Below are 25,170 nucleotides of genomic sequence, written 5' to 3' on the forward strand. Positions count from 1 at the left end.
CAACACAAATTGATAACACAGACAGGTGGTTACATATATAAATACATTAGATCTACTGCATTTGCATCCCAACATCTGCCAGCATCATACTCACGCAAAATATTAGCGTTTCATCTTGTGCACAAACCTGATATTTAGGAGCGTTGTTCAGTAGTGGATAGTTTCCTTGCGAATCTCCATTATGAAGTAGATGATTATCCACTAAGTTCCAGCCCCAGCTCTGATCATCAGAACCCAAAAGAGCGACGTAGCCATGGCACTGGAGCGGCGCTTCTTTCGTTGCAATTCCAATTACAGCTACGGTTCCAAGTGGACCTTCCCATATGACTTCCCATGCATGCCTCCCATGCCTAAAGCCAATTTTTCCTCTGGCAGCGTCCGTACTTTGCGCGACAGGGTTGCGATGAAGTGTAAATCCATTAGGTTTGATATAAACGTTCCTCGAACAGTCATTTGGATTCCATGCATGATAAAACGCACGCAACTTTGCTTTATACGTTGGCACAGAAGAAAGTAAATCTGACTTAAGGGCTTCCTCCGCCAATTTTCTTATGCAATGTAAGCGCCACACGTCATTATTTTCATCATTCAAAAACCTGTACCAATTCTTGCACACGAGTGAGCAGTTTCTTAGATCGTGAAGGTCCAAATAAGAAAATATAACTTCCAAAACATTGTCTGGCAGCGTCACTGACAACTCTTCTACCATTTTGCCGGTTCCTACTAACGCACGGAACAAACAAGGAATAATAGGATAAACTAACCAATGAAAAACGATCCCCATTATCAACTTCCGGTTCAATTTTCATCGTTCCTTTTAACCGGAAGTACCTAGCACCACGTGACTTCGTCCGACCAACCAGCTGTTTAGCATTGTGCCTGCCGCCAAGCTCATCTCAGGTGTAGGTACTCGAAAGGGTGGTATTTTGTACGAAGTTCTGTGCTCGATTTTGAAATGTAAAGTAACGGTTGAAGCGTAACTATGTGAAACGTGTATGTTTTGGCTACGCTGTATTCGAAGAGGAGACAGTATTTTAGTGTGAACAGTGAGAAAGAGTGGAGAAATGTTGAGCGTTTGCAGTCGCCATTTTGCAGCATCGAAGAAGGCTGACCTGATCGTTGGCGAAATGACCAATTGATTTTGAAAGAACTGACAAACTGCTTGAAGCAATTTTTTATACCATTAAAGTGTCAGGAGTCCCATAATGACCCAGCAAAACAATACAGTGAATTTTCTGATTCATGATTCGAATGGTACGTACTGAAACATTCACAGTGCATGCGAGTCTTAAAAGACGAACATAGTTCGCATTACCGACGTGATACGTTGTGGATGGTGTTGTCTTACCACCTTTCACTTGAAGATGGATTGTCGAAGGTTTTTATATCCAAGATGTGTTACGGTACCGACGCTATGCACTTTCAGTTGACGCCCACGCAGCAAGCAAAGTCGGTAGATCAACAGTCGCTGGTAACCACGTATCGCTTGTTGAAGAACGTTATCCTACTTAACTTGTGAGGAACAGCGCTATTTTCGTTCGTGGATAAATTTGTATACATTTCTATGTGCTGAGACGTTGACTGCGGGTATTGAATAATGAAAGAAACACATGTTTGCATCTTTTGTAATTTATGGAAACATTCAGTGAACGTCTGCAGGATTTTTCTTAAGGCAAGATTTTTGCCGTGCAAGGTACAGCATATACACGACGGGTAAACATGTTCTGTCTATTAATGAAATGATTCATTCTCAATTCATAAACGAAGTTCTATATTGTATCGTCAATCAGTTGAAATCGACTCCTATTCTGGAACTGTTTGTAATCCGTTGTTTGTAACAAACTAATGCGTGACTTAACGTATCTGTTGTATGATACTGACACTCTTAAAATGAAGTCATAAATCCATAGATTGTTTTTTTTTTGTGTACTCTCGGATTGCCGTTGTTAAAATGTGTATGGTGAGGTTTTGAAAATCAGTGCAGTATTCCAAGAGGGGGCGGCCAAAGTGTTTATTGGGAGTCATATGTTGTGGTTTCAGAATGTCCGACACTTCTAATTTGTTTTCATTGGGTGCAACACATGTTTACTGTGAACATGTAAGATGGCTGTGACAATCTTCTTGCAGCCTGCTTACAGTAGAAACTAAACTTAAGAACCTGCTAGGGACATCACAATAATGCTTTCCCAAACTGAAGTGTAACTATTGGAGTGTTTCGTGGTAAATTATCGAGTTTACTAACAATAATAGCATCGGTTAACTTGGGTCCTTGAGGCATAATGAGAAAAATGACGTATTTCACTAAATAACAACGTGGTGACATGGCCCTGTGCATTAGGCATACGTGTGAACCTATCGAGTAAATAAATAAGTTTAGTGGAAATTCTGTATAAGCTCTTGCTGGACAACATTTCACAAAAATTTCGCAGAGTTTTTCCATGTGTGCTGCTACAGTTTGACTACCATGTGTTTTTTACCCCAAGAATGTAATGGACACATTTAGAATCTCGTAATAAAATTAGAGGTACATGTTCATGTCTTAGCCCCAAGTATTAGAATATTTTTTTGTTGAAGTGAATTCAGTGTACCACTAGCTGTTTTTGTTGATCTAGAGCACATGTAACCAGTAGGCATTAAAGTTTTTTTTATGTACTTACTGGTAAGCCCAACTTTCATAGTAGAAAGCTTGGTAATTTTTGTATTCGCATTTTACTTTTCATTGTTGTAGCCTTTAGCACTAATTATCCAGTTTTCATAATGCAACACACCTGCGAAGACCTATTACTTAGATTCAATAGTCTTTCCTAATATTTTAAATTTTGGAGATTTTAGCATTTTTTAGCTTGATTTATTTCTGATTATGAATGTACATGCACCTTCTTGGCTTCCTTTCAGTTTGTTACCACTGACTTTATTGCGCATTAACATTTGTTGGCTTGGGAAACTGAGTTATCCCCTTTTCACCTAACTTATAGGCCTATCTCCGTATACCCTGCAGATCAAGATGTTGCCACAGCCAATGTTAAAGAGGAGGCCACTATCACTCTGGCTACCAAACCCAACGATGAATTAATATAAAGCAAAAGCGAAGCACCAACGCTTATTAACCCTCACAGAAAGAAAAACATAATCTGAATCTGGTTGCGATCTCCAGATTGTGGATTCTCAGAATGTCTGTCTTATACTGCAGTTGGTTGCCTAAACTACTGGTACTAAAACTAGCAGATCCCATTTGCAAAATTTAATACCCAGCTGTTCTCCCGCAGTGGAGCCATGCTACTCTGCAGTAATGACCTCAGTCGATTGGCTCACTGGATGCTGGTCTTCTGCCGTTTACAGCTTATGTTGTGGCTGAAGCAATTACTTCTCTATCTAGTAGCTACTTGGCCTCACAACGGCTGAATGCACCCCACTTGCCAACAGCACTCGGCAGACTTGGCCGACCGTCTGTTCAAGTGCTAGCCAAGCCCAACAGTGCTTAACTTAGGTTATCTGAAAGGAATTGGTCTTGCCAGTGGAGCAAGACAGTTGACAGTAGTGTGACTACATGTACGATTAACTGTTGGTGTTTCCATTAATAAATAAGCTAATTGTAATGTATAAGATGATTTCAGAAGTAATGTCTCATAGGACAAATAGGGTGAGCCAGGACTCCAACAAACTTTCAAAGCTGGTTGTATGGACTAACAAAAGAAAAGAAAGTCTGGTAAATATGGACTCTAATATGCATACCTTAAATGCTAAGAGCACTTCATTTTCAATACTGTGAAACAAATCTCTTCTATTTATTTTATTTACACGTCAAGTTCCGTAGGACCAAATTGAGGAATAAATCTTCAAGGTCATGGTACATGCCAGTACATGAAGTTACAACATAAAAGCAATAACAGGTAAAAATAAAATGTTTATAAACCGAAGAAACTCAAGCCATAAGTTTAAGTAAATGCAGTCCACAGTACAACAAGAATTGGGTTAATTTTTCAAGGAACTCCTCGACAGTATAAAAGGAGTGACCCATGAGGAAACTCATCAGTTTTGATTTGAAAGCATGTGGATTACTGCAAACATTTCTGAAGTCTAGTGATTGAAAGTTTATTGAAAATGGATGCAGCAGTATACTGCACACCTTTCTGCACAAGAGTTAGGAAATGCGATCCAAATGCAGGTTTGATCTCTGCCGAGTATTAACTGAGTGGATGCTGCTTATTCTTGGGAATAAGCTAATATTGTTAACAAGAAATGACAGTAAGTAATATATATATTGAGAGGCCACTGCCAAATACCCAGACTCGTGAACAGGGGTCGACAAGAGGTTCGTGAACTTACACCACTTATTGCCTGAACAGCCCGTTTCTGAGCCAAAAATATCCTCTTGGAATGGGAATTAATATAATACCATATGACATAAGCAAATTACACTAATTTTCATGTAGAACGATCGCTCACTTCAGATACTGTTCTAATAGTACAAATGGCAGCATTTAGTCTTTGAACAAGATCCTGAACGTGGGCTTTCCACTACAATTTACTATCTATCTGAACACATAGAAATTTAAACTGTTCAGTTTCACTAATAATATGACCACTGTGTGAAATTAAAATGTCGGGGTCTTGTTGAGTTGTGGGTTAGAAACTGTAAAAACTGAGTCTTACTGTGAGTTAGCGTTAGTTTATTTTCTACAAGCCATGAACTTGTCATGAACTGCACTATTTGAAACTGAGCCAATGTTGCACACAACATCCTTTACTACCAAGCTAGTGTCATCAGCAAACAAATATTTTAGTTACCCGTAATATCATTTATATAAATAAGAAAGATGAGTGGTCCCAGCACTGATTTCTGGGGCATCCCCCATTTGACTGTACCCCATACAGACCCCAAATCTCGGCCATTCTCAACACTTTGAATGATGACTTGTTGCTGAAGTAAGAGGTGAACCAATTGTGAGCTTCTCCCCATATTCCATAATGGTCCAACTTCTGGAGCTATATTTTGTGATCACCACAATCAAACACCTTAGTTAAATCAAAAAATATGCATAGTGTTTGAAACCTGCATGGTTGTACCATGCAGTAATGACATCTCAGCCAGCTGAGATGACCTTCACATTTGTTGATAATTGTATTGCACTGCCAGTGTTGTTGGTCCCATCAAAGTAGTTTGATAAACATTACAGTAGACCTACACTTCTTCTGTATCATTGGCAATCAGACCAATGTCCAAGCCCTCTGCTCACTTACATGACACGCAATAAATGATTTGTACACTCAGCATTCAGTGCTGCTTGTAGTTTATTTATCACAATCCTGTCAACTAGGATATTTGTTCTGTTCCCGGTTTTGATGTCTCGTGCTGCTATCAAAATCATGCGAGAGAAATTTATTTTGCAATTAGAGCAGCTTAAATTGTTGTTTTGTGCACCCACAATGACAGATTTTTTACATTTGTGTTTTATTGTAATTGCTGTGGATTCAGGATGTGATCTGTGAGAAATTGAACTGTGTCGTAACTAGGATATGTGCAATTCGTTTTCAATTGCTCCCTTATGGTGTGAACTAATACACTGCCCAAACAAATATCCTTGATGTAAATAGATGTTCAATTAAATGCATAGAGTGGTTGGCAGTTGGGACGAACGCACTAGTGGCAATTTGATGCATCAACAAAAAATGACAGGAGAACAGAGAGTATTCAGAAGGAGAGTAAAACTTGTTTTTACAATCTCGGTTGCATGTGAAAAATGATTCAGCACTAGTTTTGATCATATGTATATGATCATCCTAGAGTTACATAACAAAGAATAACAAAACACACACTTCAAACCGTAGGGGTGTGTGTGTGTGTGAGTGAATACATTACCCTGAGAGGGGTATGGGGAATGGGAAGAAGGGGAGGGCTAGGATTTTGAGGTATAAAATGGCAAAAAGAATATCTTTATTAAAACAAACTATGAGATGGATATGTGAATGTGTCTCTTGGATTGTTAAATAAGTATTCCTTCACTAAAGGACGTAAGACGTGTTCCTTTTGGTGTACAATGAGCGCAGCCTCCATCCCAGCACACAGCCTGCGAGTAGTGCATGTGCTGTTGGAGTCACTTTACATTGAAAGGGGCTGGCCCGTTACAAAGCTGGAAAGTCACTGCTCTGTGGGATGTATAAAAAAAATGAATATTAATGAAACATATATAGGCAATTCCTGAAATCACAGTAAAGATTAAGTTTGTGAACAGGTTGCAGGTGATACCTGTAGAATTGTATGTCTCTGCAACATGAATTGATTTCAGTAACATGTTTTATGCTATTAGAAATAGTCATCCAAGGCTTGATGGTAGAATGTTCGATTTGGTTTTTTATAACTCCAGGCGTAGAACTTTTACCAAAAGATTTGACTGATTTCCAACAATGAACACTTTGGTATTATTAGAATGGCAGAGTTGTAATGAAGATGATCATTCTTCTGCGGACACTACATCGTGGCAGTATTAGTTGGGGAGTGTTTTGAACTATGTGTGAATAAGATACCGGTAGAGGTCGGGCCTCAACTACCATTACCAACCGCAGCAAACAGTTGCACTGTAGCAACTAACAAATGCTTTGTGTCTACAATTTGCTTTGAGTTGCCAGTTGTGGTCTTCTTCTTTTTTTTCTCATTTTGAAATGAGTGAGGAGACTAATCCTGGTGCATAAAAGGATTTAAATGAGACTCTCACCGCAAGACAAGAAATCAATAATCCGTATGACCATTATGTCAGTTCTGCTTTCATGGAAGCACAGAATGGCGACAGATAGGGAGGGCTTATTCCCTCGTATCACCCCCCTTACCTTGGACAGTCAAAGTTTTAATTTGTTTACAGTAGCAGATGACTGCCATGATACACTGTTTGCATAATATCTGCAATCAAAAAAGTTTTCAACTATTTGTACTGTGCAGCTGAAATTGAAAAAATACACTTTTTTAAAAAATGACATTTTTCAGTATGACATACCTGTAGGCATAAACATTAGGCTTCGCTGCAAGTCAGTTTGTCACCGTGACCAGATTTTTTGCTTTAACATTTGTTAGCTTCCTGAGATTGTCAGCTTCCAACCTAATTAAGACTTCAAGCTATGCTACACAACCAAGATTTCAAGGGGGTCCAGCATGTAACTTCAACCCACTTTTCTTAAAATGTACACAGTTGTAGCCTCTCACACAGTGGCCATTGTCAGTATTAGAATATTATCTTGCATTCCACATGTCATTTTTATTTTATACTTATGAAAATCTACCCAAGTAGATTATTCATTTCATACTTTACTTTGCTTTTATTTTGTACTGGAAGCTGTTCTAGAGCCTGATTAAAGTTACTTGTTAATTAACTCTTTAACACTTTGGAGCTCTAACGTACGAACTGTTGCAATTGCCAGTGTGTCACTACAAAGAGTTAATTCACCTGCAGTTATTCACAACAGCTGATGCACTTGGTAATCTGTGGCCTATGTGATTACTGTTCAAAAAGATTTCGGGCTTGCAGCCGGTCGTCGTAAACTTCAATGCACGATATTTCGGCTGAACAACTGCCAGCCATCTTCAGGTGGCTTGAACGAGGACTGACGAAGACACTCCGCTCCAGCTTATATAGTGTGCTGATAGTACTGCCGCGCACGTGTTCCAGTCGCAGCGACAGAAGGGCCCACTGTATAAGCTGGAGCAGAGAGTGTCTTCGTCAGTCCTCGTTCGGGTCACCTGAAGATGGCTGGCAGTTGTCCAGCCAAAACGTCGTGCAATGAAGTTTACGACGACCGGCTGCAAGCCGGAAATCTTTTTGAGTCGTTGATTCGCTGGGAAAATTTCAAATTTTACATGATTACTGTTGATCACTAAGGGCAATCAGTCTGTTTCTTCTGTACAAGCAGCCCCCCACTCCACTCCACCCGATTTGGTTGAGCCTTAACCTATTTGCGAATAGCAGCTGTCATGCCACATAAAAATGTCAACAAACAATTACTTTTAATCAGAGTAAGGCTGTCTTGTCAAAAATGTTACTAGTAATAAGGACAGTACTATGTTTATGCACTAAATCTGATACTGTACTAATACATTTTATTCCTCATAGGTCAGCCCCAAGTGATTAAATTAGTACAAACACATGCTACAAAATCTCACAATAATGTAGCAGTTGATAATCAAGCTCTGAAGACAATATTTAAAGCGCCTAATCAAGATGGTAGCCAGGTATGTATAAGTTAAGTGATGACTTAACATCATGTCACAGATGTTGACATTATTTGGATATGTCATTTTTGTGGTAGGCATTAATTTACAATACTTATGACTTGTTAGTATTAGTGTGGAGCTGTTGTAGTTGAAATGGAATGTTTCTGGAACAGGATTACCGAATGTTGAGATTCTCCTCTACTGCTTTGATCCATAACATCATCAAGATGGTAGATTTTAATCATATACAATGTGGTGAGCATGATGCTACTCATTACACCCCTGAACAGACTGGCAAACTTGCAAAACCATGTGAAAGATTTAACTCCAGCAATAAAATGAAACTGCTGGTACAACCACAGAAAGTAGAGGGTTTTTTGTGGGTACAAACTAAATTTATGTCGATAATAGTGACAGTATTCCAAAATAAATATTAACCCAAAAAATCAATCACAAGAAATATTCAACACAACAACAAAAATGCAAAAACAAACACCATTGGTGTCATGAATTTGATCTATGTAGCCATGAACTCGCACACAACTCGAAAACCCGGTATCACAAATTTTACTTAACCTGTATAGGTCAGACATAGTCCTTGGTAGCATGAACCTGCACACAACTCCTGAGACGGATGCTGCAAATTTTACTTGACCTATATGGTTGCTAAAATGAAACCTGCAGTATCAAATCATCATATCCGTTTTTGAAATCTTCACTTACCGTTTCTGTGTGAAAGCCCACAGTACAACAAACAAAAACTTACTCATGTAACGGATATCAGAAATATAACCTAAACAGTGATGGTAAATCTAGTATCCACAATACTTATCAACCACAGTTTGACACGATTACCAACCACTAACAAGAAAACTCCTAAATTTCTGAAAGCTTGCATAATGATCAACTTAGATATACACAGACAACTACAAACATACTAATACATCATACATACATCACTAAAATGCAAATAAAACCACAAAAAGTACTTACCAACCAAAGTCACTGTCGCATAAATCTAGACTGCACACACACACACACACACACACACACACACACACACACACACACACACACCTAAAAACAGAATAAAATAACTGTAGGAACTTGTCATTTCATCGTTTCAACAAGCAATTACCAGCTCATAAATTTCTGTCATAGCCGTTACTGCCAAAAAGAAGAAACACTATTAAATTTGCGACTATGGGACACACAACACTAGCAATACCAAACAAAAGCCTGACTGCATCACCTAAAATATGCAAAATCCGAATAACTCATTGTTGAACCAGCATAAACTCTTCTAATGAAAACCTTAAACACTCCCCTAACAAGGTCACTCTCTTAAGATACCTAACTAATGGCTTTGAGAAATGAACATCAAACACGAGAGCACCACCAAATACTAGAACACACCATCTACAAGCATGACCGATCGCAAAACTATCATGCCACCATGACGCTGCACAGCACATAGGTCAAAGCAGAGGTATAGGATCGCAATTTTCAGTTGACCCTTCTGTAACTTTTATATGGTGCCCCTCGTGCCTTCCTTCTCTAATTCTACAAGTCATCCCTGCCCACAGATATCGATCCTCAGCTATTGCATTGATGTTATGATTGGTTTTGCACACTATATAGCTCTTCAGTGAAGTTGGTTGTGTGACATGTAGGACACAAATATTTATCATGAAGTGAAGCCCAATCCCAGTAAAACTCAAGTGAGCGCATCCACATATGAATCAGAAGCGCTGCAAAAGCTGGACATCACGTGGCGAGGAGAACAACTGAAACATTGCCCAACACCAGTCTACCTAGGTGTCACACTGGACAGGGCTCTAACGTACAGGCAGTAATGTCGAAACGTGAAACAGAAAGTCATTTCTCACAGTGGGATACTTAAGAAGCTGATTGGCAGCAGTTGTAGAGCTAAACCGCACCTCCTAAGGACTTCCGCACTTGCACTTTGTGGATCAGCTGCTGAGCATGCTGCTCCTGTGTGGAACGTTTCAGCTCATGCTAAGCAAGTTGAGCCAACACCAGAAATTGTATCCGATTGTTGGAATAGCCCCACCCAACATCCAGAGGGCCATTGCTGCAATGAGAGAACAAAGCAGGAGAATGACCACTGACATCCTCTGTATGGTCATCAGGTAGCAAGATCCCGCCTTAAATCCCCCAATAGTTTCCTTGCTAGGCGTGCGCCACTGGAGGGAGCACCAGAGGCAGTTAGTCTTGTAACATGGAAGAGCTTACTGCCCGTAGATATCTCACCAAAAGAACAACTAGCTCCTGGTGCAAACCTACAATACCCTGTGTGGAGGTCCCTCAGCCGCCTAAGAGTGGGCATTCCCCGATACAAGACCAACCTGAAGAAATGGGGAATTCTTCCTGCGAGCGCTGACACCTTTTGCGACTTCAGGGCTGAAGAAGATCCAAGCCATCTACTTGTATGCCCCTTCATGGACAACCTGTGCATGATACAAGATGTTTACGGAGGAAATGACAAAGCTATTGCAGCTGCTATTTTTTGGAAATGCTGACCAGACACGGAAATGAATGAATGTTTGATAGCAGCTTCGCATGATTAATCGTTGGCCCAAAGAAATTCATGCTGTGACAGTTTGCATTTCTGTGTTTTTACGCATTGTTGCCAACTGATAATAGAAAAATGTACAAGCATACTAAACATAAGGCGATGCGTTCTGTCTTCAGTTACAGCACCTGTAGGATGAATTATAAGATATAGTTCATGTTATACATCATTGGATATGTCTCACCATATTGCCTGGGGTGGCACTTGTGGCCTTTTGGTGGTAATTTAGAGGGGTTCTTATGAAGATAGTCAAGGATTCCAGACTTTATTCTAATGTTTATGTCTTATGCTAGTTTAAGTGTCTGATAGTGGGAGAGGTGTTATAGAATATTGTCTTTTGTATGAGGTGACAGTGTCTTAACTCGTCCTGAAAATGTGAATATTTCTAAGGACTTCTTGTATTTTTCTTATATATGCTATTCATCCCAAAATTTGGTTGGTTTTAATATATCCATGCAGAGTATCATTGGGTCATTCTATGTCAAGTCGCACAGTCATGTCATTATAAAATTTTGTTTGCATGCTTGAAACTTCGACTTTTTAGCACTGACTCTTGAAATTTCACCTCCGTGTCATTTATGATATGTTGTACAAAGCTTTCCTGGTTTGGCGAAGATTTTCCCAACACTTAATGATTTAGACAATGCTAAACTTACTGACTAAAGGATTTTTTTAACTATCTGGTTGTATGTTTTGGAAGGATTACATCAAGTTCTTTGATGGCTTTCAAAAACCTGAAGGGATAGTAACTGTGATGTCTACATGTACTTCTTTCTTGATCATCTGGAAAGTTAATACTGGACTGTAACACTGTCAGATCTTGCTGGTCTCCACTCAGCTCTGAAAATTTTTGAAGAGTTTTTAAAAACTGGTGTGTAGGCTGTCAAGTGATACATTGTTGCAAGTAATTTTCCAACACTATTTGATTTGATATTTTCCATAGTAACTAAGTAATCAGTACTTTGGTTAAAAAAATATAAGACGTTACCAACAGAATTATAAATGGTTGGGCCACAAACAAGTATGACCATCTAACAGAAACACAAACAGGAACTGAGGACAAACAGACTGATTGTTGCATATCGGCGATGATCAACAGTACATGGCAGGGATTGTTGCAGTGCTTTCATATATGCACAGGTTTCAAGCAAGCTATTGCAAACGCACAGAACACTTTATCTCTTTGAGCTGGTGGTTTGCTGCAGAGGATATACTACATTGTTTCAAAATTCACTTAATTAATAAAATTAAATTACTTTTCACACTTAAGATTAATTTGCCTATAATAGTTGATATTTAAATATGCTTTTTGAGACCTCTGCATCTGAGGCATTCTGTGTCGGACCTGATGACTCATTTTTCATCACAGTAAAGAATTTATTAATTTTTGATCTATTTATTTGTCCATTCACAGAAAAGATATTAATTTTTTTTTTATTTTGTTAGTCTAGCTTATAACCTCAGGAATCTTAAGACCAAAACTAGGTTCTGCCAGGTCGGCAAAACATGATATAAACGTTTTCCAATGTCCCTGTAAGTTTTCCAGAAATTGGAAATTGTCATACACTAATATTTTTGTACTCACCAAGCTGCACCAGAACACACACATAAAAGGTTATAATTAGGCAAGCTTTCGGAGCCAGTAGAGCTCATTCTTAAGGCAGAAGGGTTGAAGGGGAAGGAAGAGGGGTGAAGGAAAAGGACTGGAGAGGTATAGGGAGGCTTACCAGAGAGATGAGAAGAAAAGACTGATTGTTGGGGAATCCACTGGAGAAGATTTGGAAACCTGAGAGCTTAATGGTGGAAGACAGGATAATGTGAAAGACAGAGATTTCTGATTAAACATCATGCACGAGTTAATAAGAGTGAAAAGCTTGAGTGTATTGTATGTAACAGAGGTGGGAGGGGGGGGGGGGGGCTTGGGAAAATAGACAGGTAAGAAAATGAAAGATGTAGAAGACTAAAACGGATTGAAGAAAGGAGTAGATACTGTGAAGAAATGCGGACAAGGAAGAAGTTTATGAAAATTATAGCCAGGTTGGTGGTGAGGACCAAGGAATGTTGTAGTGATAGTTCCCACCTGCGGAGTTATGAGAAATGGGTGTCTGGGGGGAAGAATACAGATAGTGTGTGTGGTGAAAAAGCACTGAGGTCATGATTGTCCTGTTGTAGTGCATGCTCTGCAACAGGATATTGTGTGTTGCCAGTATACACCCTCTGCCTACCATCATTCATCCTAACTGATAATTTGGTGGTAGTCACGTTAATGTAAAAGGCTGAACAGTGTTTACATAACAGCTGGTATATGACGTGTTGTTTCACAGGTGGCTCTCCCTTTGATAGTATATGTTTTGCCAGACACTGGGCTGGTATAGGTGGTGGTGGGAGGGTGCATAGGGAAAGTCTTGCAGTGGGGATGGTCAGAGGAGTAGGAGCCATTGGGTAGGGAGATGAATTCAGGAGCAGCATAGGGCATGACAAGAGTATTGCGGAGATTGGTAGGGTGACGAAAAGCTATTCTAGATGTGATGGGCAAAATTTCAGCAACTACTGTTGCTTGTTAGTAGGTTTAATGTGAACAGAAGTGTGTAGCTGGCCTTCGGTGAGGACAAGATCAACATCAAGGAAAGTGTCATGGGATTTGTAATAGTACCATGTGAAATTTACTGTTGATCCCTCCAAAAAACAACTTTGAAGAGCATCACTGGTCGCTCAGTATTATCCTGGTCTGGAATGTATTAATCAGCTACTTTGTGTTCCTAAAATGATGCCCTGAGATGAGATCCATTTTGTCTGATGAGATTTTGCCCACCACACCTAGAACAGCTTTTTGTCACCCTCCCAATCTCCGAAATATTCTTGTCAGACCATATGCTCCTTTTGCATCCATCTCCCGACCCTATGGCTCGTACCCCTGTTCCGTCCCTGCTGCGAGACTTGCCGTCCCACCATCACCTGTACCAGCCCTACACGTCATATACCAGTTGTTATGTAAACACTATTCAGCCTTTTACATTGGCATGACTACCTCCAAATTATCTGTTAGGACGAATGGGCATAGGCAGATGGTGTGTAATGGCAACATGGAAAATCTTCAAATGTTTTTTAATTCCATTCTTTGATCAAAATATCAATTCTTTTGACGATGACCAGTTTCAGTCCGCGATGACCATCCTCAGATCTTTTCTACACCATGTCCTAAAGTGATAAGGCCATAATGGAAACTTTTTCAGTCCGTGATGGCCAGCCTCAGATCTTTTCTACACCAGTCTTAAAGTGATAAGGCCATAATGGACACTTTAGGACATGGTGTAGAAAAGATCTGAGGATGGTCATCATGGACTGAAACCGGTCATCGTCAAAAGAATTGATTTTGTGATCAAAGACTGGAGTAAAAACACATTTGACAGTATTGGATCGCTGTTCGTATTCGCGACTATGTCGCAGCTGGTGACCGCAGTATCCTGTTGCAGAGCATGCTCTATAACATGACAGTCATGACCTCAGTGCTGTTTCAGCACAAGTGCCATCTGTATTCTTCCCCCAGACACCAGTTTCCCAGAACTCTGCAGGTGGGAACTATCGCTACAGCATCTCCTCGGTTCTCGCTATCCACCTGGTCGTAGCTTACATTAAATTCTTCATTCTCAGCATTTCTTCACAGTATCTACTCCTTTCTTCAATCTGTTTTAGTTTTCTACAGCTTTTATTTTCTTACCTTTCTATTTTTGGCTGCCCCTCTCCCACCTCTGTTATATACAATTCACTTAGCTTTTCGTTCTTACTAACTCTTGTACAATGTTTAAGCAGTTATCTCAGTCTTGTATATTATCCTGTCCTCCATGTTTAAGCTCTCAGGTTTCCAAATCTTGTCCTGTGCAGTCCCCAAAAGTCAGTCTTTCTTCCTTGTTCTGTTTGGTAAGTCTCCCTTGATATGTGGTTCTGAGTGACTTTCCCGAAATCTACCCTTTTTCCTAGAGCTCTTCAGTCCTTTTCCTTCAACCCTCTTCCTTTCCCTCCAATCCTTCTGCTTTGAGGAGAAGCCACTGGCTCCAAAAGCTTGCCTTCTTATAACTTCTTTTATGTGTGTGTTATGCCACAGCTTGGTAAGTAGATTTTTGTGTGTATTCAAGTAAATTGTTTTGTCAAAAATTGATTGTTTTTGTTGTTATATTAATTTTTTGTAATTTTCTTTGTAGCTTTATTGCTTAAATAAATTCATTCTTGTTAAGTACGTCTCTCTCTCAACTTCTGAAGAAAATTCCGTATCAAAATCTTCATATACATCTGAGTTAGAGTATTTCTGTAGATAAGTGCTACTTTACATGGGCATTCTCACAGAACCAAATTACTAGAACATTACTATAGGCCTATTGAAAATTCAGAATAAAAAAAGTTTGTCTGTGACCAAAAAGTATTTTCAGAAGTTCTTATGTTATAAGTACAGGGTGATTCAAAAAGAATACCACAACTTTAGGAATTTAAAACACTGCAACGACAAAAGGCAGAGCTAAGCGCTATCTGTCGGCGAATTAAGGGAGCTATAAAGTTTCATTTAATTGTACATTTGTTCGCTTGAGGCACTGTTGACAAGGCGTCAGTGTCAGTTGATGCTAAGATGGCGACCGCTCAACAGAAAGCTTTTTGTGTTATTGAGTACGGCAGAAGTGAATCGACGACAGTTGTTCAGCGTGCATTTCGAATGAAGTATGGTGTTAAACCTCCTGATAGGTGGTGTATTAAACGTTGGTATTGTGCCATTTCAGCCAATAAAGTTTTTGGTCCCTTTTTCTTCGAAGGTGCTACTGTAACTGGACTACAGTATCTGGAGATGTTAGAGAATTGGCTGTTCCCTCAGCTCGAACAAGAAGCACAACAATTCATATTTCAGCAGGATGGAGCGCCACCACATTGGCACTTATCTGTCCGTAACTACCTGAATGTCATCTACCTGAGGCGATGGATCGGCCGCCAGGCAGCCCGTGACAGAGCACTTCATCACTGGCCTCCAAGAAGCCCTGATCTTACCCCCTGCGATTTTTTTCTTATGGGGGTATGTTAAGGATATGGTGTTTCGGCCACCTCTCCCAGCCACCATTGATGATTTGAAACAAGAAACAACAGCAGCTATCCAAACTGTTACGCCTGATATGCTACAGAGAGTGTGGAACGAGTTGGAGTATCAGGTTGATATTGCTCGTGTGTCTGGAGGGGGCCATATTGAACATCTCTGAACTTGTTTTTGAGTGAAAAAAAAACCTTTTTAAATACTCTTTGTAATGATGTATAACAGAAGGTTATATTAATATAATGGAAGGAAGCATTCCACGTGGGAAAAATTATATATAAAAACAAAGATGAGGTGACTTACCGAACAAAAGCGCTGGCAGGTCGATAGACACACAAACAAACACAAACATACACACAAAATTCAAGCTTTCGCAACAGACAGTTGCCTCATCAGGAAAGAGGGAAGGAGAGGGGAAGACGAAAGGAAGTGGGTTTTAAGGGAGAGGGTAAGGAGTCATTCCAATCCCGGGAGCGGAAAGACTTACCTTAGGGGGAAAAAAGGACAGGTATACACTCGCACACACGCACATATCCATCCACACATACAGACACAAGCAGACATATTTAAAGACAAAGAGTTTGGGCAGAGATGTCAGTCGAGGCAGAAGTGTAGAGGCAAAGAAGTTGTTGAAAGACAGGTGAGGTATGAGTGGCGGCAACTTTAAATTAGCGGAGATTGAGGCCTGGCGGATGACGAGAAGAGAGGATATACTGAAGGGCAAGTTCCCATCTCCGGAGTTCGGATAGGTTGGTGTTGGTGGGAAGTATCCAGATAACCCGGACGGTGTAACACTGTGCCAAGATGTGCTGGCTGTGCACCAAGGCATGTTTAGCCACAGGGTGATCCTCATTACCAACAAACACTGTCTGCCTGTGTCCATTCATGCGAATGGACAGTTTGTTGCTGGTCATTCCCACATAGAATGCATCACAGTGTAGGCAGGTCAGTTGGTAAATCACGTGGGTGCTTTCACATGTGGCTCTGCCTCTGATCGTGTACACCTTCCGGGTTACAGGACTGGAGTAGGTGGTGGTGGTGGGAGGGTGCATGGGACAGGTTTTGCATCGGGGGGCGGTTACAAGGATAGGAGCCAGAGGGTAGGGAAGGTGGTTTGGGGATTTCATAGGGATGAACTAACAGGGATGAAGGTGGTTTGGGGATTTCATAGGGATGAACTATGATCATCCCGGCCGCCCCATTGTTGCTGGTTACCAAGCCCCCACAGAACGTATCTCTGCCTACGTAGATCAACACCTTCAACCCATTACATGCAGTCTCCCATCCTTCATCAAGGACACCAACCACTTCCTTGAACGCCTGGAATCCTTACCCAATCTGTTACCCCCGGAAACCATCCTTGTAACCATTGATGCCACGTCCTTATACACAAATATTCCGCACGTCCAGGGCCTCGCTGCGATGGAGCATTTCCTTTCACGCCAATCACCTGCCACCCTACCTAAAACCTCTTTCCTCATCACCTTAGCCAGCTTCATCCTGACCCACAACTTCTTCACTTTTGAGGGCCAGACATACCAACAATTAAAGGGAACAGCCATGGGCACCAGGATGGCCCCCTCGTACGCCAACCTATTCATGGGTCGCTTAGAGGAAGCCTTCTTGGTTACCCAAGTCTGCCAACCCAAAGTTTGGTACAGATTTATTGATGACATCTTCATGATCTGGACTCACAGTGAAGAAGAACTCCAGAATTTCCTCTCCAACCTCAACTCCTTTGGTTCCATCAGTTTCACCTGGTCCTACTCCAAATCCCATGCCACTTTCCTTGACGTTGACCTCCACCTGTCCAATGGCCAACTTCACACGTCCGTCCACATCAAACCCACCAACAAGCAACAGTACCTCCATTATGACAGCTGCCACCCATTCCACATCAAACGGTCCCTTCCCTACAGCCTAGGTCTTCGTGGCAAACGAATCTGCTCCAGTCCGGAATCCCTGAATCATTACACCAACAACCTGAAAACGGCTTTCGCATCCCGCAACTACCCTCCCGACCTGGTACAGAAGCAAATAACCAGAGCCACTTCCTCGTCCCCTCAGACCCAGAATCCCCCACAGAAGAACCACAAAAGTGCCCCACTTGTGACAGGATACTTTCCGGGACTGGACCAGACTCTGAATGTGGCTCTCCAGCAGGGATACGACTTCCTCAGATCCTGCCCTGAAATGAGATCCATCCTTCATGAAATCCTCCCCACTCCGCCAAGAGTGTCTTTCCGCCGTCCACCTAACCTTCGTAACCTGTTAGTTCATCCCTATGAAATCCCCAAACCACCTTCCCTACCCTCTGGCTCCTATCCTTGTAACCGCCCCCGATGCAAAACCTGTCCCATGCACCGTCCCACCACCACCTACTCCAGTCCTGTAACCCGGAAGGTGTACACGATCAGAGGCAGAGCCACATGTGAAAGCACCCACGTGATTTACCAACTGACCTGCCTACACTGTGATGCATTCTATGTGGGAATGACCAGCAACAAACTGTCCATTCGCATGAATGGACACAGGCAGACAGTGTTTGTTGGTAATGAGGATCACCCTGTGGCTAAACATGCCTTGGTGCACAGCCAGCACATCTTGGCATAGTGTTACACCGTCCGGGTTATCTGGATACTTCCCACCAACATCAACCTATCCGAACTCCGGAGATGGGAACTTGCCCTTCAGTATATCCTCTCTTCTCGTCATCCGCCAGGCCTCAATCTCCGCTAATTTTAAGTTGCCGCCACTCATACCTCACCTGTCTTTCAACAACTTCTTTGCCTCTACACTTCTGCCTCGACTGACATCTCTGCCCAAACTCTTTGTCTTTAAATATGTCTGCTTGTGTCTGTATGTGTGGATGGATATGTGCGTGTGTGCGAGTGTATACCTGTCCTTTTTTCCCCCTAAGGTAAGTCTTTCCGCTCCCGGGATTGGAATGACTCCTTACCCTCTCCCTTAAAACCCACTTCCTTTCGTCTTCCCCTCTCCTTCCCTCTTTCCTGATGAGGCAACTGTCTGTTGCGAAAGCTTGAATTTTGTGTGTATGTTTGTGTTTGTTTGTGTGTCTATCGACCTGCCAGCGCTTTTGTTCGGTAAGTCATCTCATCTTTGTTTTTATATAAAAGAAGGTTATATTATGTTTCTTTCATTAAATACACATTTTTAAAGTTGTGGTATTCTTTTTGAATCCCCCTGTATAAGCAAATACACAAAGTTTTAGGATAATCTGAGATGGAGGGTTACATATCCCAGAATTATTGGGCGATTCGACATGGAATGACCCCATTGGCCTCCTGTGCCTCCCCCTCCTCCCAATGCGTTTGTGTGTGGCTGCATGAAATAAGTAGGAATTGTAAACTACCTGCCTCCTCCAGTCTTTATACCAGAAGAAAATAACCAATCTGCATCATTCCTATTATTTTCATTTCACGCCGTTGGATCAATCCATACAAGGTGGTTCAGCACTGGTTGTTTGACATATTAGAAAAATTGGATATTCGCTGGGCAATGAATTCCCTGATGTTTAGTGGACTCAAAAATGTTTCTTAAAATTTTTTAATTGTTAATGAGAAATGGTGACCATTTTTGTTTCAGTCTGCATATTTTTGTTTTTGTTTTTTGAAGTATTCAAATAATAGTTTGTACCACGGATTTCAAATAAAAAGCATTTAGTCCAGCACACTCTGGCCTGCAATTTTGAACCATCACCTCCTAGCTGAATTTATTCCCTATGTATTTTTAATAGCTCAAAGGTTTTGGTTGGAAATTTTAAACTCAATTTTTGGACAGCAGCTTTTCAAAAAAAGGAATAATTTCTCAGCTTTAAAATTTTTGGTGCTGTTACATTCTGCAATATAGGTACTTTTTTTTAGAGTATCGTTGCTTAGAAGTTTACATTTAAAAAATATAATATTTTAAAATATAGGTTTTTTGGGAATTTTCATTTTCTTTGAGCAAGTTGTGTGATAGGAATATAAAACAATGAAAAGGTTGAGTGCCTTTAGTATTCTGTAAAGATTTGAACCGTTCCTCCAAGATATTAGCAGAGACTTCTTGTATTCCCTCACATTTTATAAAAAAACATAGGTAACTCCTCCTACCTGTTCCTTACAGAAGGTAAACATTTCTTGACGTGTCAAGATCTGGTTCTCATAGATTCGCTGAAAACCAGCCGTCGTGGTAGCATGTTTTGTCGCGCCCCTGATGCTATCATGAGCCTTCTTCCTAGGCGTGATGTGAAAAGTGTCATTCTACAACAAATCCCCAATCTTCTTTGTGAAAGAAGTTGTAAATAAACTTTTTTTTGTTTCTGTATTGGCTTGCAGCACCATCAGAGTAGTAGCTTGTTTATGGAAGGGTGGTGGTGTTTTATTTAGTTTGTTAATTGCAGTTGAAATTCATGCACTGCTGTAGTGTTGCGTTAAAGTTGGTCACGTATGACACTAAAACTGTGACTCCTTAGTTTATCTTGATCTCTATAACAGAAAAATGAATTGTGGCCAATTTGTTTACCCAGTAGTGTCCTTGCTCTTCATCGTTGACAACAAAGGAATTGTTTTCAGAAAAGTTGGCAACATCCAATCATTCATGAACTGCCAAGGTGTGTTTTTTGTCTTTCACAAATTTACTTTGAGCTTTGACAATAAAATGATATATTTGCGTGTTTTCAAGGTTATTGTGGTTTTGTGATTGTCACCACTTTATAATATTGTTAATTTTTAAACAATATTAACCTTTTTTGTCTTTGAACCTTAGTACCAAACAGTCTTTTTTGGCAGGCATCAAACGGCTGTTGCTGTCATCTACATGAAACCTAATAACCTTTTTGATGGTATTTTCATCTATCAAATAAGATGCATTTTTCTTCTGTAATGCGAGTAAAATTCCCTGGTTATTAAATGTTTTGTTAATTTAAGCAAACATTGTGACCCATTAAATTCATTACTAATGTTTGCTCAACTTCAAGAATTTAACAGTAAACTTATAATCTTAATTTTATCCTAGTTGTTGGAAACACAACATTTATTTTTGAGATTTTCTATCAGATCACCTAGGATTTCGCAAGTGTGTGTGTGTGTGTGTGTGTGTGTGTGTGTGTGTGTGTGTGAGTGTGAGTGTGTGTAAGATGTTGTTGAATGACAAGTGATGTACGAGGGGCAGCAACTTGAAATTAGCGGAGGTTGAGGCCTGGTGGGTAATGGGAAGAGAGAATATATTGAAGGGCAAGTTCCCATCTACAGAGTTCTGATAGGTTGGTGTCAGTGGGAAGTATCCAGATAACCTGGACAGTGTAACACTGTGTCTGTTCATGCGAATGGACAGTTTGTTGCTAGTTATTCCCCCATAGAAGGCTTCACAGTGTAGGCAGGTCAGTTGGTAAATCACGTGGGTGCTTTCACACGTGGCTCTGCCTTTGATCGTGTACACCTTCCGGGTTACAGGACTGGGGTAGGTGGTGGTAGGAGGGTGCATGGGACAGGTTTTGCACTGGGGGCGGTTACAAGGGTAGGAGCCAGAGGGTAGGGAAGGTGATTTGGGGATTTCATAAGGATGAACCAAGAGGTTACAAAGGTTAGGTGGACAGTGGAAAGACACTCTTGGTGGAGTGGGGAGGATTTCATGAAGGATGGATCTCATTTCAGGGCAGGATTTGAGGAAGTCGTATCCACATTCAGAGTCTGATCCAGTCCCGAAAGTACGCTGTCACAAGTGGGGCACTTTTGGGGTTCTTCTGTGGGAGGTTCTGGGTTTGAGGGGATGAGGAAGTGGCTCTGGTAATTTGCTTCTGTGCCAGGTCAGGAGGGTAGTTGCGGGATGCGAAAGCTGTTTTCAGGTTGTTGGTGTAATGGTTCAGGGATTCAGGACTGAAGCAGATTCGCTTGCCACAAAGACCTAAGCTGTAGGGAAGGGACCGTTTGATATGAAATGGGTGGCAGCTGTCATAATGGAGGTACTGTTGCTTGTTGGTGGGTTTGATGTGGACGGATTTGTGATGCTGGCCATTGGACAGATGGAGGTCAACGTCAAGGAAAGTGGCATGGGATTTGGAGTAGGACCAGGTGAATCTGATGGAACCAAAGGAGTTGAGGTTGGAGAGGAAGTTCTGGAGTTCTTCTTCACTGAGAGTCCAGATCATGAAGATGTCATCAATAAATCTGTACCAAACTTTGGGTTGGCTGGCCTGGGTAACCAAGAAGGCTTCCTCTAAGCGACCCATAAATAGGTTGGCATATGAGGGGGCCATCCTGGTATCCATGGCTGTTCCCTTTAATTGTTGGTATGTCTGGCCTTCAAAAGTGAAGAAGTTGTGAGATAGTATGAAGCTGGCTGAGGTAATGAGGAAAGAGGTTTTAGGTAGGGTGGCAGGTGATCGGTGTGAAAGGAAGTGCTCCATCGCAGCGAGGTCCTGGACGTGCGGGATATTTGTGTATAAGGAAGTGGCATCAATGGTTACAAGGATAGTTTCCCGGGGTAACAGATGGGGTAAGGATTCCAGGCGTTCGTGAATGTGGTTGGTGCCTTTGATGAAGGATGGGAGACCGCATGTAACGGGTTGAAGGTGTTGATCTACGTAGGCAGAGATACGTTCTGTGGGGGCTTGGTAACCAGCTACAATGGGGCAGCCAGGATGTTTGGGTTTGTGAATTTTTGGAAGTAGGTAGGAGGTAGGGGTGCGGGATGTCAGTGGGGTCAGGAGGTTGATGGAATCAGGTGAAAGGTTTTGTAGGGGGCCTAAGGTTCTGAGGATTCCTTAAAGCTCTGCCTGAACAATATATATATATATATATATATATAATAGAGGGAAACATTCCACACGGGAAAAATATATTTAAAAACAAAGATGATATGACTTACCATACGAAAGCGCTGGCAGGTCGATAGAAACACAAACAGACACATACATACACACAAAATTCAAGCTTTCGCAACAAACTGTTGGCTTATCTGGAAAGAGGGAAGGAGAGGGAAAGACGAAAGGATGTGGGTTTTAAGGGAGAGGGTAAGGAGTCATTCCAATCCCGGGAGCGGAAAGACTTACCTTAGGGGGAAAAAAGGACGGGTATACATTCGCACACACGCACGTATCCATCCACACATACAGCCACAAGCAGACATATTTTCCCACGTGGAATGTCTTTTAATATGTCTGCTTGTGTCTGTATATGTGTGGATGGATATGTGTGTGTGTGCGCGCGCGAGTGTATACCTGTCCTTTTTTCCCCCTAAGGTAAGTCTTTCCGCTCCCGGGATTGGAATGATTCCTTACCCTCTCCCTTAAAACACACATCCTTCCGTCTTTCCCTCTCATTCCCTCTTTCCTGATGAGGCAACAGTTTGTTGCGAAAGCTTGAATTTTGTGTGTATGTTTGTGTTTGTTTGTGTGTCTGTCGACCTGCCAGCACTTTCATTTGGTAATTCACATCGTCTTTGTTTTTAGATATATATATATTTATTTATTTATTGAGAGGCCAATGTCAAAATACCCAGACTTGTGAAGAGGGGTCGACAAGAGGTTCATAAACTTACACCACTTATTGCCCGAACAGCCCGTTTCTGAGCCATAAATATCCTCTTAGAACGGGAGTTACCCAAAATATAATACCATATGACATAAGCGAATAAAAATAAGCAAATTAAACTAATTTTCATGTAGAACGATCACTCACTACAGATACCGTTCTAGTAGTACAAATGGCAGCATTAAGTCTTTGAACAAGATCCTGAACGTGGGCTTTCCACGACAATTTACTATGTATCTGAACACACAGAAATTTAAACTGTTCAGTTTCGATAATATATGAACACTGCGTGAAATTAAAATGTCGGGTTTGGTGAGTTGTGGGTTAGAAACTGTAAAAACTGAGTCTTACTGTGATTTAGCGTTAGTTTATTTTCTACAAACAGTGAACTTGTGTCATGAAGTGCACTATTTCAAACTGTGGCAGTGTTGCACACAACATCCTTTACTACCAAGCTAGTGTTATCAGCAAACAGAAATATTTTAGAGTTACCTGTAATACTAGAGGGCACATCATTTATATAAATAAGAAACATGAGTGGTTCGAGCACTGATTTCTGGGGTGTCCCCCACTTGACCGTACCCCACTCAGACCCCAAATCACAGCCATTCTCAACTCTTTGAATAATGAGCTTTTGCAGTCTGTTGCTGAAGTAAGAGGTGAACCAGTTGTGAGCTTCTCCCCATATTCCATAATGGTCCAACTTCTGGAGCTATATTTTGTGATCAACGCAATCAAACACCTTAATTAAATCAAAAATATGCCTAGTGTTCGAAACCTTTTGTTTAACCCATCCAGTACCTCACATAGGAAAGAGAATATAGCATTTTCAGTTGTTAAGACTTTCAAAGCCGAAATGTACATTTGATAGCAAATCGTGTGATTTAAAATGATCAGTGATCCTTACATACAAAGTCTTTTCAATAACTTTAGCAAACACTGGTGGCATAGAAATAGGTCTAAAATTTTCTACTGTATCCCTCTCTCCCTCTCTCCCTTTTTCCTTTTTTATAAAGCAGCTTTACTTCTGAGTACTTTAATCGTTTAGGAAACTGACCATTCCAAAAGGAAAAATTATCAATATGGTAAAATACAGGGCTAACATGTGCAGCACAGGACTTTAATATTCCGCTAGACACTCAATCATAACTATGATCGCATTCAGGAGGACGACGGTTCAATCTCACGTCCGGCCATCCTGATTTAGGTTTTCCGTGATTTCCCTAAATCGCTCCGGGCAAATGCTGGGATGGTTCCTTTGAAAGGGCACGGCCGACTTCCTTCCCCATCCTTCCCTTATCTGATGAGACCGATGACCTCGCTGTTTGGTCTCTTCCCCCAAACAACCCAACCCCCCATAACTATGAGAGTCCTTAGTCTTTAGTGATTTAATTATTGATTCAATCTGCCCCTTGTCTTAATCACAGAGGAGTATTTCAGGCATCAATCTCGGAAAGGCATTTGCCAAGAGAGTTACATGGTTTGGTATAGAAACTAAATTTTTATTTAATTCACCGGCAATGCTCAGAAACTGATTGTTAAATACTGTACATATATCTGATTTATCAGTAACAGAAATATTTTTAACTACAAACTGACTGTATACCGTCGACCTTCTGCTGCTGACCAGACTCTTCCTTCACAACTAACCATATGGTTTTAATTTTATCCTGCGAATTAGCTATTCTGCTTGCATCCCACGTACTCTTTGCCTTCCTAATAATGTTTTTAAACACCTTACAAGACTGTAATGGGCTACTGTAGCTTGATTGTG

At 41.0% G+C, this 25,170-nt stretch overlaps 2 protein-coding genes across 2 annotated transcripts in view; one reads left to right on the forward strand and one right to left on the reverse strand.

Moving 5' to 3' along the window:
* The window catches only part of LOC124595239 (F-box/SPRY domain-containing protein 1), a 64,691-nt gene extending 63,971 nt beyond the window's left edge, over positions 1-720 (reverse strand). The window contains exon 1 of the mRNA XM_047133898.1: positions 128-720. Coding sequence (XP_046989854.1) covers positions 128-709 — 582 coding nt within the window. The 5' untranslated portion in view covers positions 710-720. The remainder of the gene's footprint in view (positions 1-127) is intronic.
* Positions 721-878: 158 nt separating this feature from the next.
* The window catches only part of LOC124595238 (transcription factor Dp-1), a 220,183-nt gene continuing 195,891 nt past the window's right edge, over positions 879-25,170 (forward strand). The window contains exons 1-2 of the mRNA XM_047133897.1: positions 879-1,254; positions 8,100-8,218. Coding sequence (XP_046989853.1) covers positions 1,206-1,254; positions 8,100-8,218 — 168 coding nt within the window. The 5' untranslated portion in view covers positions 879-1,205. The remainder of the gene's footprint in view (positions 1,255-8,099; positions 8,219-25,170) is intronic.

The sequence above is a fragment of the Schistocerca americana genome, chromosome 2 (assembly GCF_021461395.2).
Source record: "Schistocerca americana isolate TAMUIC-IGC-003095 chromosome 2, iqSchAmer2.1, whole genome shotgun sequence".
Lineage (NCBI taxonomy): Eukaryota > Metazoa > Arthropoda > Insecta > Orthoptera > Acrididae > Schistocerca > Schistocerca americana.